Source organism: Meleagris gallopavo, chromosome 4, assembly GCF_905368555.1.
Source record: "Meleagris gallopavo chromosome 4, MGAL_WU_HG_1.1, whole genome shotgun sequence".
NCBI classification, from domain to species: domain Eukaryota; kingdom Metazoa; phylum Chordata; class Aves; order Galliformes; family Phasianidae; genus Meleagris; species Meleagris gallopavo.
The window spans coordinates 42,942,055-42,956,300 of record NC_139407.1 but is presented as its reverse complement, the minus strand read 5'-3'; the positions used below and the strand labels follow the sequence as shown (position 1 = coordinate 42,956,300).

The 14,246-nt window shown below is 36.8% G+C and overlaps 1 protein-coding gene across 2 annotated transcripts in view; it reads right to left on the bottom strand.

Moving 5' to 3' along the window:
* Positions 1-14,246, bottom strand: part of MTMR7 (myotubularin related protein 7) — a 42,256-nt gene continuing 28,010 nt past the window's right edge. Inside the window, exons 8-14 of one of the 2 annotated variants that reach the window (XM_085223068.1) lie at positions 11,430-11,539; positions 8,467-8,592; positions 7,730-7,779; positions 6,132-6,332; positions 5,100-5,240; positions 3,135-3,261; positions 1-2,682 (exon numbers count right to left, since the gene is read on the bottom strand). In XM_085223068.1, the coding sequence (XP_085079194.1) occupies positions 2,323-2,682; positions 3,135-3,261; positions 5,100-5,240; positions 6,132-6,332; positions 7,730-7,779; positions 8,467-8,592; positions 11,430-11,539 (1,115 nt within the window). In that variant the 3' untranslated portion in view covers positions 1-2,322. The remainder of the gene's footprint in view (positions 2,683-3,134; positions 3,262-5,099; positions 5,241-6,131; positions 6,333-7,729; positions 7,780-8,466; positions 8,593-11,429; positions 11,540-14,246) is intronic. The other variant, XM_085223069.1, reaches the window with a different exon arrangement.

Sequence of the window (14,246 nt, the reverse complement as noted above, 5' to 3'; positions counted from 1 at the left end):
TGTCCATGACCTACGTATTTATTTGGAATTATTTCTCAGCACTAATAATGTCACAAATACATAACATTGCAATGAAAACAGTAGTAAGTAATGCAAAATTCCAAGGATTCAAAGACACATCACAGCAGACTGCTAAGCAGAAACTTCATTTAAAATGTTAGCATGTCAATATTTCAGATGTAAAGCTAGTTACAAGGAATTGCATAAGCAACATGAAGATAGTACTTTGAGTTTGCATATATTCCTGTTCTGCATTTGTTTCTAGGCATGTCTAATACAGTACAATACCATGATATACAATTCTGCATTTTAAAGATGTGAAATAATATCACCTACTCTCAAACTCATTTTTAGGAAGAATAGTTGTACGTATTTTGTTTTCAATGCTGACTTCACAGCATGTGTCTTTACTTTGAGAAAACCCATTCAAAACTTCTTTTAATACCGTAAATTTGACAGGCTACGTTCAAAATATGAAACATTTTTAAAAGTACAATTAAAATCAGGATATTCGTTTAATAAAAAGCCATGGAGATTAAAAACCAGAAGGCTGTAGATTTTCAGCAGCATGTAATTTATCATAGCCCTATTTTTAATTGAGTGACAGTGATTTATCAAACTGAGGCTTGGCCTTCCCAGCACAGCAGTAAGATAAATCTTGCTGTTAAGAATTGAATTATTTGTCAAAGACAGTAACTTCCTTAGGATATTAATAATACTGAAGTTTAGCTACCCATTTTTAATAAGAAGTTCTTAGAACAAAATGAAAAGAGATCCCACAAAAGCAACTGGATTAATAAAACCTAAAGCTTCTAAATTGAGGTATTTTATATAGTTCAGCCTGTAAATCTGTACTTCAAGGAGAAGTACAAAGTGCAATCAAAGTAAACTTACATTACTACCATGCTTTGCTTTACTGGAGCTCAGTACCACATCAGTGCCTCCAAGCCAGTAAGAGCAGACACAAGAATTTTTAATTCCTTCCTATTAAGGAGGGGAAAAAAAAAAAAAAAAAAAAAAAAGACTTGGAAGCACTACAGCTTGATGTGGAGGCCTTTCAGTGTGTTTCAAAACATCCTTAGTGGTTTACTTCCATATCTATGATTATGAAAACTATTGTACCTACTGTTGAAAATTATTAAGCCAAACTTGAGATTATATTTTCCATTGTGTTGTTCCACTCCATTTTTAGTATTAGAAAAGAAAAAAATAATTCTTTGAATTAGTCATTTTCTTAAATTAGCACTACTATGCTCTTTTGAGGTTGGCAAATGCTAAAAAGAGAAAAATTGTGTGCAGATAAAAACACCTTGGTTTCGTATTTTAAACAAAATTTGGAAGAAATATTCTTCATAGGAATTATTGTATGGCAATAAATTTTAATTCTGAATTTAGAGCAATGCTTTCATAAATTACTTTTATGAGTGAGTTTGGACTCCTTATCAGTTGTCCAGTATGTGTGTTTTACTCCCACTGAAATAGCACTGATGATTAGGAGTCAAAATAGACAGGATTTTTATTATGTTTAGAATTTTGCGGCCTAGCATCATTCATTTTAAAGATACTCTTTCCCATAAACGCTGTTATAAGTATTGTTACTTTGATTGAAGTTTTGCTCACAGAAACTCCTGAACTTTCAACACTGGTTGAGAATCAAGTACAAATGGGATGCAGTCACATGCAGCAGCTGCAGCTTAGTAAAGAATCTTTCTTTGGGCTCAATATGCATTTGTCCCCTTCAGCAAGCATGTTCATTTGCTGGGTTTACATTGCCTTAAAGGACTGTAGTAGGAGAAAATGGAAAATAGTTGCTGGAGTTAAAAAAAAAAAAACAAAAACACTGCTCATGGGAAAAGAAAGGAATATAAGGTATGTCCAAAGGCAAAAAAACTCTACAAAAATAAGTTTTGACTACTCGTAAGCCTAGTGCTAATGAACCTGCAGCTTTGTCCATACATAAAGTACTTCGGAATTTTGTGTTTCTGGAGAATAACTATTAATTTGTACAATAAATAATTATGGAAATGTACAGGGTAAGGAACAATTATGTGCACCATTGATAAAGTGAAAAGAAACACCACATCGGCTTAAATAAATATTCATCATCGGCTTAAATAAATATTCGTAACATCAGAGATTAGCATTATGTCTTTAATAATGGCTTGTTCTGCTAAATCTTTACTTACATAATTGCACAGTTCCCTTTCTTTGGATTATTTCTTCAGGCCACAGACAATTCCCATTCTTCATCTGATTAAAAGTTGTCGCTCCAGACCATGAAGGACTCAGCTGCATCTTGATCCTTGCTGCTGTGAAGACATTTCAGACTGCCAGGCATACAGCTTCATCTGAATCCTTGCCACTGTCTTCACTAGGCAAACAGCCACCCGCACTTGGGGACCTACAGCTTAAGTCCTCCACACCAGATTCTTGGTCACTGTTAGCTGAGAGGTCAGGATCAGAGCTTTTCAGGTTGTCCTGTGTCAAAATCAAGGCTGAATCTTCTTCATCCCCTTGTGAAGGGCTCCGGGATGGGAATGATTTCAGATCATTGCTGTACTCTTGGGGAGTGTTAGCTAAGCTGTTGTTGGAAGCAGAAAGCACCAACTCCTTGCTTCGGTCTTGCTGCTTACTCTTGACTTTATTACCATTTAATTGCAATTTTTGAAGATTTGCCAATCTCTGAAATAAAGGAGAGAGTATATATTATATGCACACATTATATTTAGGACTCAGTTTCCCTTTTAAGTGTCTTTACCTTTTGAAAAACAAAGAAAAAGAAACTAAGTTAAGAGCCCAACCCAAGTGACACCCTATAAACCTATTTGTGAAGTATGCGGAACTGAGTTACTGAATGATAGTTGTTGAATATCATTGTCCTGAAATTTATTTCAGGAATAGTATTTGTACACCAACACATGATTTTTTTATTCCTTAAAGATAGAAGTCCACCTTTGTGTCTTATGGATGCCAAAAGCAAAGCATTCCTAGCAATTTATGTGAGGACGTGGACAGTAGCTGAACATCCTCATGGCAGAAATGGATAAGGCACGTAGGAGACTCTTCCACCTGTGGAATTGGGTTTTGTTTGCCATTAGCTCTGAATGTCCCAGATTTTAATAAGTGCTTATTACCTCTCCTAAGACTGCCAGTTCTTCTTCCAGCTGCTGAGTCTCCTCCTTCACTGCCATCAGATAATCAATGACTGACTGTCGAGGATGCAGCCCCTTTTCAAAGCGGTTGTACATACCACTCCAGAACCTGAAATTGATGGGTAGATCAGTAATTTTGTGAGATGGCCTCAGAAGACATTTTTTTCAGCCTTTTTTCCCAGCTGTCACTGGAGTGTGTACACATGTTGCATACATTCATTAAATATTTATTTGGTAAGGTTTATGGTTCATTTACATTAGGTCTGTGCTGAAGATGCAAATCAGTGGACAGAGCTTGAACCACTTCTTATACACAACAGAGAGAAAGGTGAATGACTTAGGTCACACAGCTTTGAGTGGCTCACTGATTCAGGCTTTCAGCAATTCATGTCATTATGGATAAGCAACGGCACAGCCTATCGGAGGAACAAGTATCCTCCAAGAGTAATGCAAACTTTTGCTACAGTACTTTCTTCTATTTACATTGTGTGCACTTTGGAGCATTGAACTGTTTTTCATCCATGGGAGAAAAGAACTCAAACTCCAGTCTGTAGCTTGCTATAGCACCAGAGCACATGGCCAGAACCTGACTTTGCAAGTGTAAGTAGTTCACCAGACAGGTTAAGTAACTGAAGAGCTGCCCTTGGATGTAGCAGTCAAGAAGCTATTGAGTGACATTATTTAAGTCAGATTCTCCCCTAAGTTTATCATCTGATAGCTCATGTTTGGAAATCCTCACGCAACCAAATAATTCAATTAAGATCAACTGGATTACTCATCCAGTGGAGTATCAGTATTTTATAAATCTCACTGTACCAAAAAAATAAGATTAATGACTATTTTTAAACTCTTTTAAAATGGCTATGACCTGGGACAGCAGACATGAAAAAAATACAGTTCCTGTCACCTAGGGTATTTATTTTGGCAAATGATTTTACTTACTATTAGAAAACAAGCTAATTGGTTTTGCTTAAGTCACATTTTTTGTGTATTTCTAATCAAGTTCTCTTTACATTAAGATTAATTGAACTATTTATTACTTGAGTCAGGATGTCAATACCAGCACTGCAAAACTTAGTGGGCATTATTAAATTTTGAAAAAATCTTAGTAGTATACACAACAGGTTTTACTTGATATTTAAGTATAATGACAACATGGAGAAAGTCTGCCTTTTGTTTTTGTCCGAATGCTTGGTTTAGCAATTAAACTGTATCAAATTATGATTGCAAAAATGATTGCAAATGGAAGAAGTTTAAACAAATTCAAATTTAGAAAACATTGATGACAACAGAACTGAAATAGCTGCTTCTCAGTCGAAGATGTGAGTAACCACAAAAATAGGACACACAACTATCAATATAGCTCTAATCTTAAGCTTCTTTTCAGACTAATACTTTACTGTGGAATGCTGCAGAGGTGTTGGCTGACTATGAGCATGCAAGGAAGAGACACATTGCATCTGAACCTGAATTCAGTCTCCATACATTTTCTAATGGAATCATAAATACAAAGGCATTATGTTCTGTACTAACACATCTGTGACTGTATGCTGCCCCCCCCCCCCCCCCCCCCAGCCTTCTCCTTTTGGCTTGGCTGTTATGCCCAAAGCCTAGCTTAGGGCTGATAATGCTGTCCTGCTAAATGCTACGACTATGAGCCAATCATCTTACCCTATAAATAGCGAGCAGCTTGAGAGTCCCTTGAGCTCTAATTCTCATAACCAGACTTCATGTGATCTCCCCAGTTCCTTCTAAATACTGAGATGCTTTAGTGACTGTAGTCACAGGGTGTGTTAGGTGGAGTAATTATTGGAGATAACTTATTGGGATATTCCTCTCTTAAAATTAAAAAAAAGAAAGTGCTGAAGAAACCAACAGAGTGGAATGCAGTAAATATGCAAGGAGTCTGTTCCTTGACAATTCTCAAAGGCAGAGAATATTACCTACTTGTACAAGAAGTTGCAGGGAGCCATCTGTGGGTGCAGGGTCCCCCAGGTTTGACTGTGATCTGGTCTGTACAAAGGATTCAGGTAATCTGCACGATTTTTCCACAAGTGAGCCCACAGTGAATATGTTCTTTCTTGGATTCTGAAAAAATATAGTCAAGTATATAAACGTGTCTAGCATGCTACAGGTATTGATAAAGCTCTGTTAAGGCATTCCAGTGCTCTGTTTGTAGTTAGCTTTATACTTCCTTAGCAGAATTAGATGTAAGTTACAAGGATAGGGAGGCCTTGGTGAAACTGGAGGGAGTCATTTATAACTCATGCTGGTCATACACACTTGGTAACCCTGATATCTGTATGAATGCTAACTGGCTGCAGAAGCTGAGTAGTCATTTGTTATCTCTATCCTGAGTTAAATTTAGCCATGTTAGGACTTGTAATCATGTCACCTGGCACTGACAGTTGCTACACAAAATAATCTTTACAAAAATAATCTTCACAAAATGATGCTTTACAAGGGAGGATCATGATTCCGTCAGGCAAAGAGACTTTCTGCTTCTTTTTAAGCTTCAATGCTTTTTATGTGGATCACAAAGGTTGGGTTACGGACACAACTTATGCCATATGATGGTGGAGTTGAGTGTTGGCCAGGAAGCATGTAGTATCCATATACAGATTAGAACACAGAAGAACAGTGACTCTTAAACTGAGAACTTAACTATGGTTAAAATCATCTTCTGATTTCTTCAAAGCTGTATGGATAGTTGCCTTGTATATTGTTAATGCAGTGGCTAAAGACCTAATGCTCTCTCATCAGTTCTCTCACTAATCCCTGTTATGCACACTATGGATTATAGTCACAGCAGAGTCCCACTGCAGAGGATCAACTCTTTTGGTATTAATGTGTCACTAGAAGATGACAACCAAGAATAATACGCTGCACCTTGAGCTGTATGAAACCCTGCACAGCTTCCATACAGTAATATCCACAGACCTCGACAGAAATAAAGGACTAAAGAAAAGGCCTTCTTACTTCAGCTCTCGTCTCTCCTTCTGGCTGTTACACAGGAAATTACCAAACTGGCAGGAATAGATGTGGTGTTGTATGTGGATCAGGAATCTCTCATTGAACTCAAAGGCACAAGGAAACTGTTCCATTAGCTGCCAGACACACTCAATGAACTGGTCAATAACAGGGGATATCTCCTTTGGATCTCCATCTAAATTGCCATATCTAAAGCAAGACAAGAAACATTCAATTATAACCCGAAATCCTCTAGGAAAACTGAATTAAGGCTAGTGAAAACAAAACTCTCATTTTCAGCATACATGTATATTGTAGCTATTAATTTCTAAAATCTCAAGTATATTTTTACTTACAAAAATGATGCAAGACTCATGAAGTAGAAGGAAAGCAGAACTTATCAAATAGGAACAAAAGATCTTACAGGTATGTTGTTACCTCGCAGCTAGTTACAGCTGGCTGCTGCATAGCTATGTTTCAGCCTTACTACTAGACAGTTGTGCCACAGTAAGAGAAATCATCCTAAGAATAACTGCAGCAACTTCAGCTAGCTGTCCTGGACAGCCTCTGAATGGTAGACCACTGCCAGACCCAGAAAACAGAGCAGGAGATGAAATGAATAACTTTGGCAGGAAATAGTTTAAGGCTGCCCTCTCTTAGTGACCTTTTTAGAAAGTGGGAAATTATTTATGTGCTACTGTATCTATCAAGTGAACAGGAAACTTTCTATCTGTAAAACTGTTGGAACACCTTGCTGTAGGGGACCTTGAAGAACAGAAACCTGAAATATAAAACACAGAAGTAAAACAGTATTTCATAAGTCCTTCTAATAGGAAGGAGTATTTTTAATTATTCTGTTTGTCTAGTACATATATAATGCGTGTCTGTGTGTATATACAAAAACACGACACATATATGCCAATGCTGTGAAAATCCATCAACATCTAAAATTGAAACCTCTACTTCTCCTGCTGGAATTTCACAGGTGTTGTAGCATTGCACAGATTTCCTGAAAATTTGTTTTGTTTCTAACTGCAAGATAAATTTATACTCATATCAATCAGTATTATGTTAGAGATGCCCAAGATAACTTGTCAGATAAAGGAAATCCAAAAGTCATATATTTGGACATTTCTGAGCAAATGCTACTATTTTCATCAGAGAAAAAAGCATAATAGGAAAAGTATATCTTAGTTATAGGCATGTCTATGAGTTATCTATTAATACTATTAATACTGGAAGATGGACGCTTTCCTGAAATGGGAAGTCTTGGCATTGCTGAAAGATTTGCTGGGTTTCAAAGGCATTTTACAAGCCACATATTTTTCTCTCGCATACATCTCTCATTGCACATAGCAACTGCAAGGCTAGCACTCAGTATTCCCAACAGCAATCTTTGAGTGCATATATAAGAAATATATGAAAAAAAATGTGAAAATATTTCACTTCAATTTTTCCAGGTAGCTAAATTATATACTGGGAGAAAATGTGGTGATATGCTCAGGGCGTTTTGTTGATATGCTTTGAATGACAACAAGTAATGGAATGGCAGTGGATAATGACAACATAAAATACATATAGAGAGAAAAACCTTTGCATGGCCTTACCTGTGGTTAAATTTGTGGCCAAAGGAAACCCAGTCTTTTTCAATTAAAACCTAAAATGAGAATATTGCCTTCAATGTAGTGGAGCAGAGCTGACACATGTGGAAGCAGGCAGAAGAATGGTATAAACAAGCAGTATTAAAATCCCAGGTAATTTTCAGAATAAGCAGAAAAGTGACAAGCCAGATATGATGTAAGCAAGCAGTATTGGAATCTCAAGTGATTTTTACAGTCAGCAGAAAAATAACAAGCAATGTGCACCACTGCCAGCTCAAGAGAAAGTAGCATTCTTGACCGATGCAGGTAGGATGCTAGTGTTTCAGCACAACTTAAATTAGTTTAATTCAACATTTTCTAAAAATAGAACCTACGAATGTTTCAAACCTCTTTTTAATATGTGCCCATTACCTTAACGACAAGTGCTGGTTTGCTTTGAAAAGGAACAGATTTTTCAACAAGCTTGTTCATTGCAATCTAGTGTCTAGGGAGCACACAATTTTGACACTCACAAATTCATGATGCCTGAAAATAACTACAAACTCTTGCTTGCACAAAAAAAAAAAAAAAAAAAAAAAAATCCTTAGGGCTTCAAGAAAGTTTTTTGATCAAGGTTAAGGAGAAAAAAAATAGATGTGTACCCAGCTCAAAAGGCATACTTAAGGAAATTTATTTTCCATTAGAAACAAAGTCATTCATCTTAATTCTCTAAAATGATACTCTCTGAAAGAGAACCTGCTTACCATGAATCCCTTCATAGTTCTGTAATGCGGATCCAAGAAAAGGCTTGCTACAGAGCAAACCTGGGCTGTTCTATCCCAGCCATCAGAGCAGTGAACAAGCACACTTACACCTTCCTCAGCCACAGCCTGAGAACACAGAAAAAGTTGGAGATTTCACAGACAGAGGAGAGGCAATGGTAAGAGAGGAAAAGTGAGACAGCACAGTAGGGAGGGCATTCCTTTGGGAACTGGGAAAACTCATTCAATTTTTTATTCTGCCACAGACTTTCTGAATGATGTTGAGCACAATTTTTCTCATTTGCAACGTCTTTATATTATCCTATCCTATGCAGCATGGTGGCTGCAGTATCACTTGTTGATGTACAGGAGAAAATGGGATCCATATCAACAGTGATTATACTAAAGGAGCAGTGAATCCCATCCCATATGTCAAGCAGTCCTTCTAATTGTCTATTCTGGCTTCGGGTTACTTTCAGTAGTGATAGTGAAGTTGTTTTACCTGCATGGAATGACTAAATATGCCTTTGGGCTATGTAAAAAGAAGAGGAAGAAATAACCTTTTGACCATACCCAGGATGGAGAAGATCTGGATCGGAGTACCAGCTCACCGTTCTGTGAATGCAAGTGAGACCTAAATACTGGATCTGGGAACTTCAAGGAGAAGATTATAAAAATCTCATTTATAACATGTGATAGGCACTCTTCCCTGATTTCAGATGAGAATAGGCACATTTTCAAAAATATACCAACACAGTCATCTGGATGATGGCTACACTAGTTCCCAGTGCAGAAGGCCAGCTGTGTACATGAATACCCTGACCACACAGATCACAGGACAATTAAAATACATCAGTTGTTCAGAGTGGACAGTTACTTAAAGCCAATTCAGCTACTGCTAATGCTCTCACTCGCAGCAGCTACAGAACAGCCATATTTTCATATGATTCCTAATTTCTCTCCTTGATGAATATGTCAATAATGGTAATGTCTGCCTCTGATGCCAGATGTTAAAATGGATATTATCACACCATACTGCATTAAATACGTGCTTGTCATGGTTTGGCAGAATAAAAAAACCAAAGCCTGTGGCAGTGGTGAACATTTACATCTAATAAACAAGATTGTAACAATCACTTTAAATTAAACTCTGGAGAGAGAAAATATACATAACCCAGGAGAAACACATAAAGAAGGGATTATACTAAATTCTCCAGAGTCTCGTGCTGCATTATTTTTGGAAGTTGAGAGTTATTTTAAATTCTAAGGAGTTTGGTATTTGTCATTTCTAAGGAGAATTATACTTAGAAATCAGAGAAATAAAATAGTTTAGGAAAGACACTGCTTAGGAAAATAAACGTTTAGATTAAATGTGGGCTTAAAAGGGAACAAAGAGTAATAATAAATTATCTATGTTTATCTAAAGAGACAAGTATATTCTTCTAAAATAGAACCCATGTGGGCAGAAGACCAAAAACTGAGAACTGGGAACTGTGCAAATAAGAACAAGTCAAAATGCATGCCCAAGGAAGCATAAGACTAGCAACCATATGGAGAAAGAACGCATTTTTTCATACATTAATACTGAGTCACTGAGGAAAAAGCTGGCAAAAACTAATTAAATGACTTGATGTCTGTAAGCTAGTAGTGCTGGGAGAAAATATGTGCATTTATCTTGCAGCTGGTGTTCAGGTAAGAAATTACAACTGCTGAGCAGGAAGAAGCAAGGCAAGAGAAACGAGCAGATGCTGAGGTGAGAGATCCATTAAGTTTGTCCTTATATTTCTAAATGGAAGGTCTTGTAAATAAAATGGCCTGCACTAAAAAGAACTGTTTAGTTCTTATTTATGTTCTTAAAAAATAAGAACAGAACCAGTAAAAGATGCTGGTCAAGGATGGAGATAATAAAACTAAAATTACTTTTAGTAGATGACAAATATCTGTATTACTTGAGGGGGATTAGAAGAAATAATTTCTTATTAAAGCTAGCACTTTTTCTCTGAAGCAGTTACCAAGCATTTAAGAGTACAAGTCACTAGAGAATTTGTCCATTGTAATTGACAGGTACTGGTTTAGGAAGTGAATTGAAGTGGTTGCTAAATAACTCAAGAGATAATGTTAATATTCCTTTAGGACAAATATAATGTGAAGATGAAGTCATAGAGAAGAAACCTTCAACAAAGCAGCAGTGGAGAAGGCAGAAGCAATAGGGAAAGTAACAGTGACAAACACTGCTAAAATCATAGTGTCTGGAAGGGACCTCTGGAGATCATCTAGACCAACCCCCTGCTAAACCAGGTTCCCTACAGTAGGTTGAACAAGAAAATTTCCAGGTGGGTTTTGAGCATCTCCATAGGAGATTCCACAACTTCTGTGGGCAACTTCTTCCAGTTCTCTGTCACTCATGAAGTAAAGAAGATTTTTTTCATGTTCAGATGGAACCCTTGCGCTCCATTTTATGCTGTTGCCCCTTGTCCTGTCGTCTGGCTCCATCCATTTGATGCCCATTCACTAGATATTTATAAGCATTGATAAGATCTCCATTTAATCTCCTCTTCTCCAAGAGGAAAAGTCCCAGGTCTTTCAGCCTTTCCTCACAAAGGAGATGCCCCAGGCCCCTATTCATCTCTGTGGTCCTCCACTAGATTCTCTCCAGTAGATCCCTGTCTATCTTGAATAAGGACATTCAAATATACGGCAGTACCAAGATACAGGATAGTAGAGACTACAGTAGATTTGAGATCTCCAGTGCAAAATAACACAAACTTTTTTTTTACCCTATTATCAAAATGTCCGTGCAACAGCACCTAAAGATTGTTTCTCCTCATATGTGAGGCATCACAGGAAATATTAGTTTCAGATACAACTTCACTGAAGACAACAGAAGTTACCCACAGACAAAGAATTTGGTCCTCACTTTCTGTATCTGGTCAGCCCAAGTTCTGTTTTTGTGTTCCACACTTTACCTTTGCAATAAAGATGCCGGCATCCATAATGGCTTTGATATGCTTCAGCCAGCCGGAATTTTCAAGGCCCCACAGGAAGTCACTCATTGAAGGCGATTTCATTTCACAAACTGTAAAACAAGCTTCATCTTAAATGCACAGTCAATATAGTCCCTTATGCTTTCAAAACTTTACTATTAAAGTAGAAGTAAAGTATTTACTATTATTACTGTACAGCTACAAGATCTGGTTTAGAGGCTAGTAGTAGCAATGTTAATGGGAGGAAGGTTGGACTAGATGATCTTGCAGGTTGTTTCCAACCTTGAGATTCTATGATTCTATTACTTTCTCATACATTTGAGAAAGAGGGCTGTCTACAATTTCCCCAAGTACATACACTTCAGTTTAAAATAAGTTGTTGGGAAGCCTATTGCAGTCAGTTTACCAAATACATCCTTCTGAGCAGCACGTTTTCCAAGTTGTGTTGTGAATGTAGTTTTCAAACTCTTTAGAGAAAGGGACTTCTATTTAAACTGAGGGCACAGAATCAGAAAATAAACACATTCCTGCCACTGGATGGGCAGACAACCACTGAATCATGCCCCAGCCTCCTATCCCATCCACATTTGCTGGTGAAGATGAATTAAGAAAGTGCTCTAAGAACAGCACCACTAAATTGAGCCTTTGGCATCACCACATACAGTGGTGCTTCAGATAAAGCAGTTCACTCAATGGTTCCTTGTCTCTCAATTAAACCTTATTAAAATTTGACATGCAGCCAGGAAACACCACCTTAGGGTGAGGAAAAGTCATAACTCGACAAGGAAAACATTTTACTGAAAACTTTTCTAGCTCTGCACCATGTTTAAAGAAAATAAATCTCTCTCTGCTTTTACAACATTAAATATCTATCCTACAATATTCAATTGCATATTTTTTAATATTACAGAGTTTGTTACATCACAAGAAATAAAAAAGGCCATCCAAATCTAAGTTAGATATTTGATTCCAGCAACAAACACCCAGCAATACTTGGTGCGAGATATTAAATTGACCACATAAATATATTATACATTTATTCTGATCCATGTACCGTTATACTGTCACAAAGTAAAAGACATTAACTGACGAAACTTATTTAAGGAGTACAGTGAAACAATGCCTTTTTTAAACTGAGTAAATGTATTACCTGTGAATTAATAATGTCTTACTAGATCTCTAAAATGCTTCTAAAATGCTCAGTTAACTTTCATCTGTGGCAAAAATTCCATTTCTTTCAACGTGACCAACATTTCATTTTACAGGACAAATTCAGAGTTTATATCACATCTGAGTGTATCCAACTGTCCTCAGTCCTTTTAATTCAGATTCAAAATAGCCTAATATGTCCATGTGAAATCTTGCAATCCTTGTATGTAGGGTCTCTTCCAGATGGTGATTTTAAAAGTCATTTTTGAAAGGTATTTATAAAAATGCATACATAGCAACACTAGAGCAAACAGCTTTTCACATGATTAATGCTTCTGTGCAGATGGAAGCATGACCTATTAGTAGCTCAGTTTTGACTGAAGCTGCTGTCTCTGTTTACAGAAGTCCAAGGTAAAGCTAAATAGTGCTTTGCTCATTCCCACTGCCAAATTGGAATCAATATTTACCTACCACTTCACTGAGCAAAGTTCAGAATGTCCTAAACTAAAGGCACACACCATATATTTCACATGATTTTGGCTACTGATCTGTACCTTAGTACTGAGTCCAGATAAGAATTCCTAAGGGAAAAAAAAAGGAATTTTCATCCCAATAGGGAAAAAAAGAATGGCACCGGCACGAAAAAAAAAAAAAAAAAAAAAGAAAGAAAGAAAAAAAGAAGACTTGGAACCCATTTTTGATGAGAACAAACAAACAAACCCAACTTGATAGCAGAACCTGGGAGAAATAAGACCTTCTGCACCCATGCCATGGGAAAGAGCATTGGCTGGGCATAGAAAAATCAAGACCCTGTGGATAGAGGTCATCACAAATACCAGACAACAGGTCAGCACTTCAGTCTTTTCAGTGAGAAGTTCATGTACCATATTTCCTTCTAATACTAAGAATTATGCCCTGGAAGTTGTGCACAGGATCAAAATTAATACAGGTGCCATCACGTACACTTCTATTTAAAGAATAAAATTCTATATTATACAAAGCAGTAATGAGGCAGCAGAGACCAACAGTGAAACAATTGTTTTCTTGAAGGAAATTTCAGCAGCTTGAAAAGGATTTTTCTTCCATATTAAAGTGAAATCCCAACTTTTTTATATGTTCTAAAAAAAGATTCATTATTCAACCAATTTAATATTTATATTTTAATTCACGAAAAAATTTTGTTAAGATTAACATATAGGAACAAAGTTATGTTAAAGTTAATAGAAATAAGTTTATTAGAATTAAAGTTAAAATCACAAATGAAAAAAAAAAAAGAGAAAAACTGTCTGATGCTTTACATGAGAGAAGCCCTACTTATGCACTCAACTGCTGAATCATAAGATTCAGCAAAAGCCTCAAGTCTTGCAGTATTCACTTCTTTAATTTCTGATCCTATATGAGACTTCAACACAACAAATACAAATCCAACAGAAAACAAAACAAAGATGTTTGCAACAGATGCTAGGAAGTTCTGCCCCAAGCAAAACTGTTTCATTTCATTTATTGGGAATTATGTTGTTACCGCTCAGTGTGGGCCAGGAGCCCAGCTCATGAACTTCTGGTCTAAAATAATACACAGCACTATCATGTGCAGCCAGGCCGGTTGTTTACTGCTTCAACCTTGCTGGTCTCAAGCTGAGCAAACAAAGG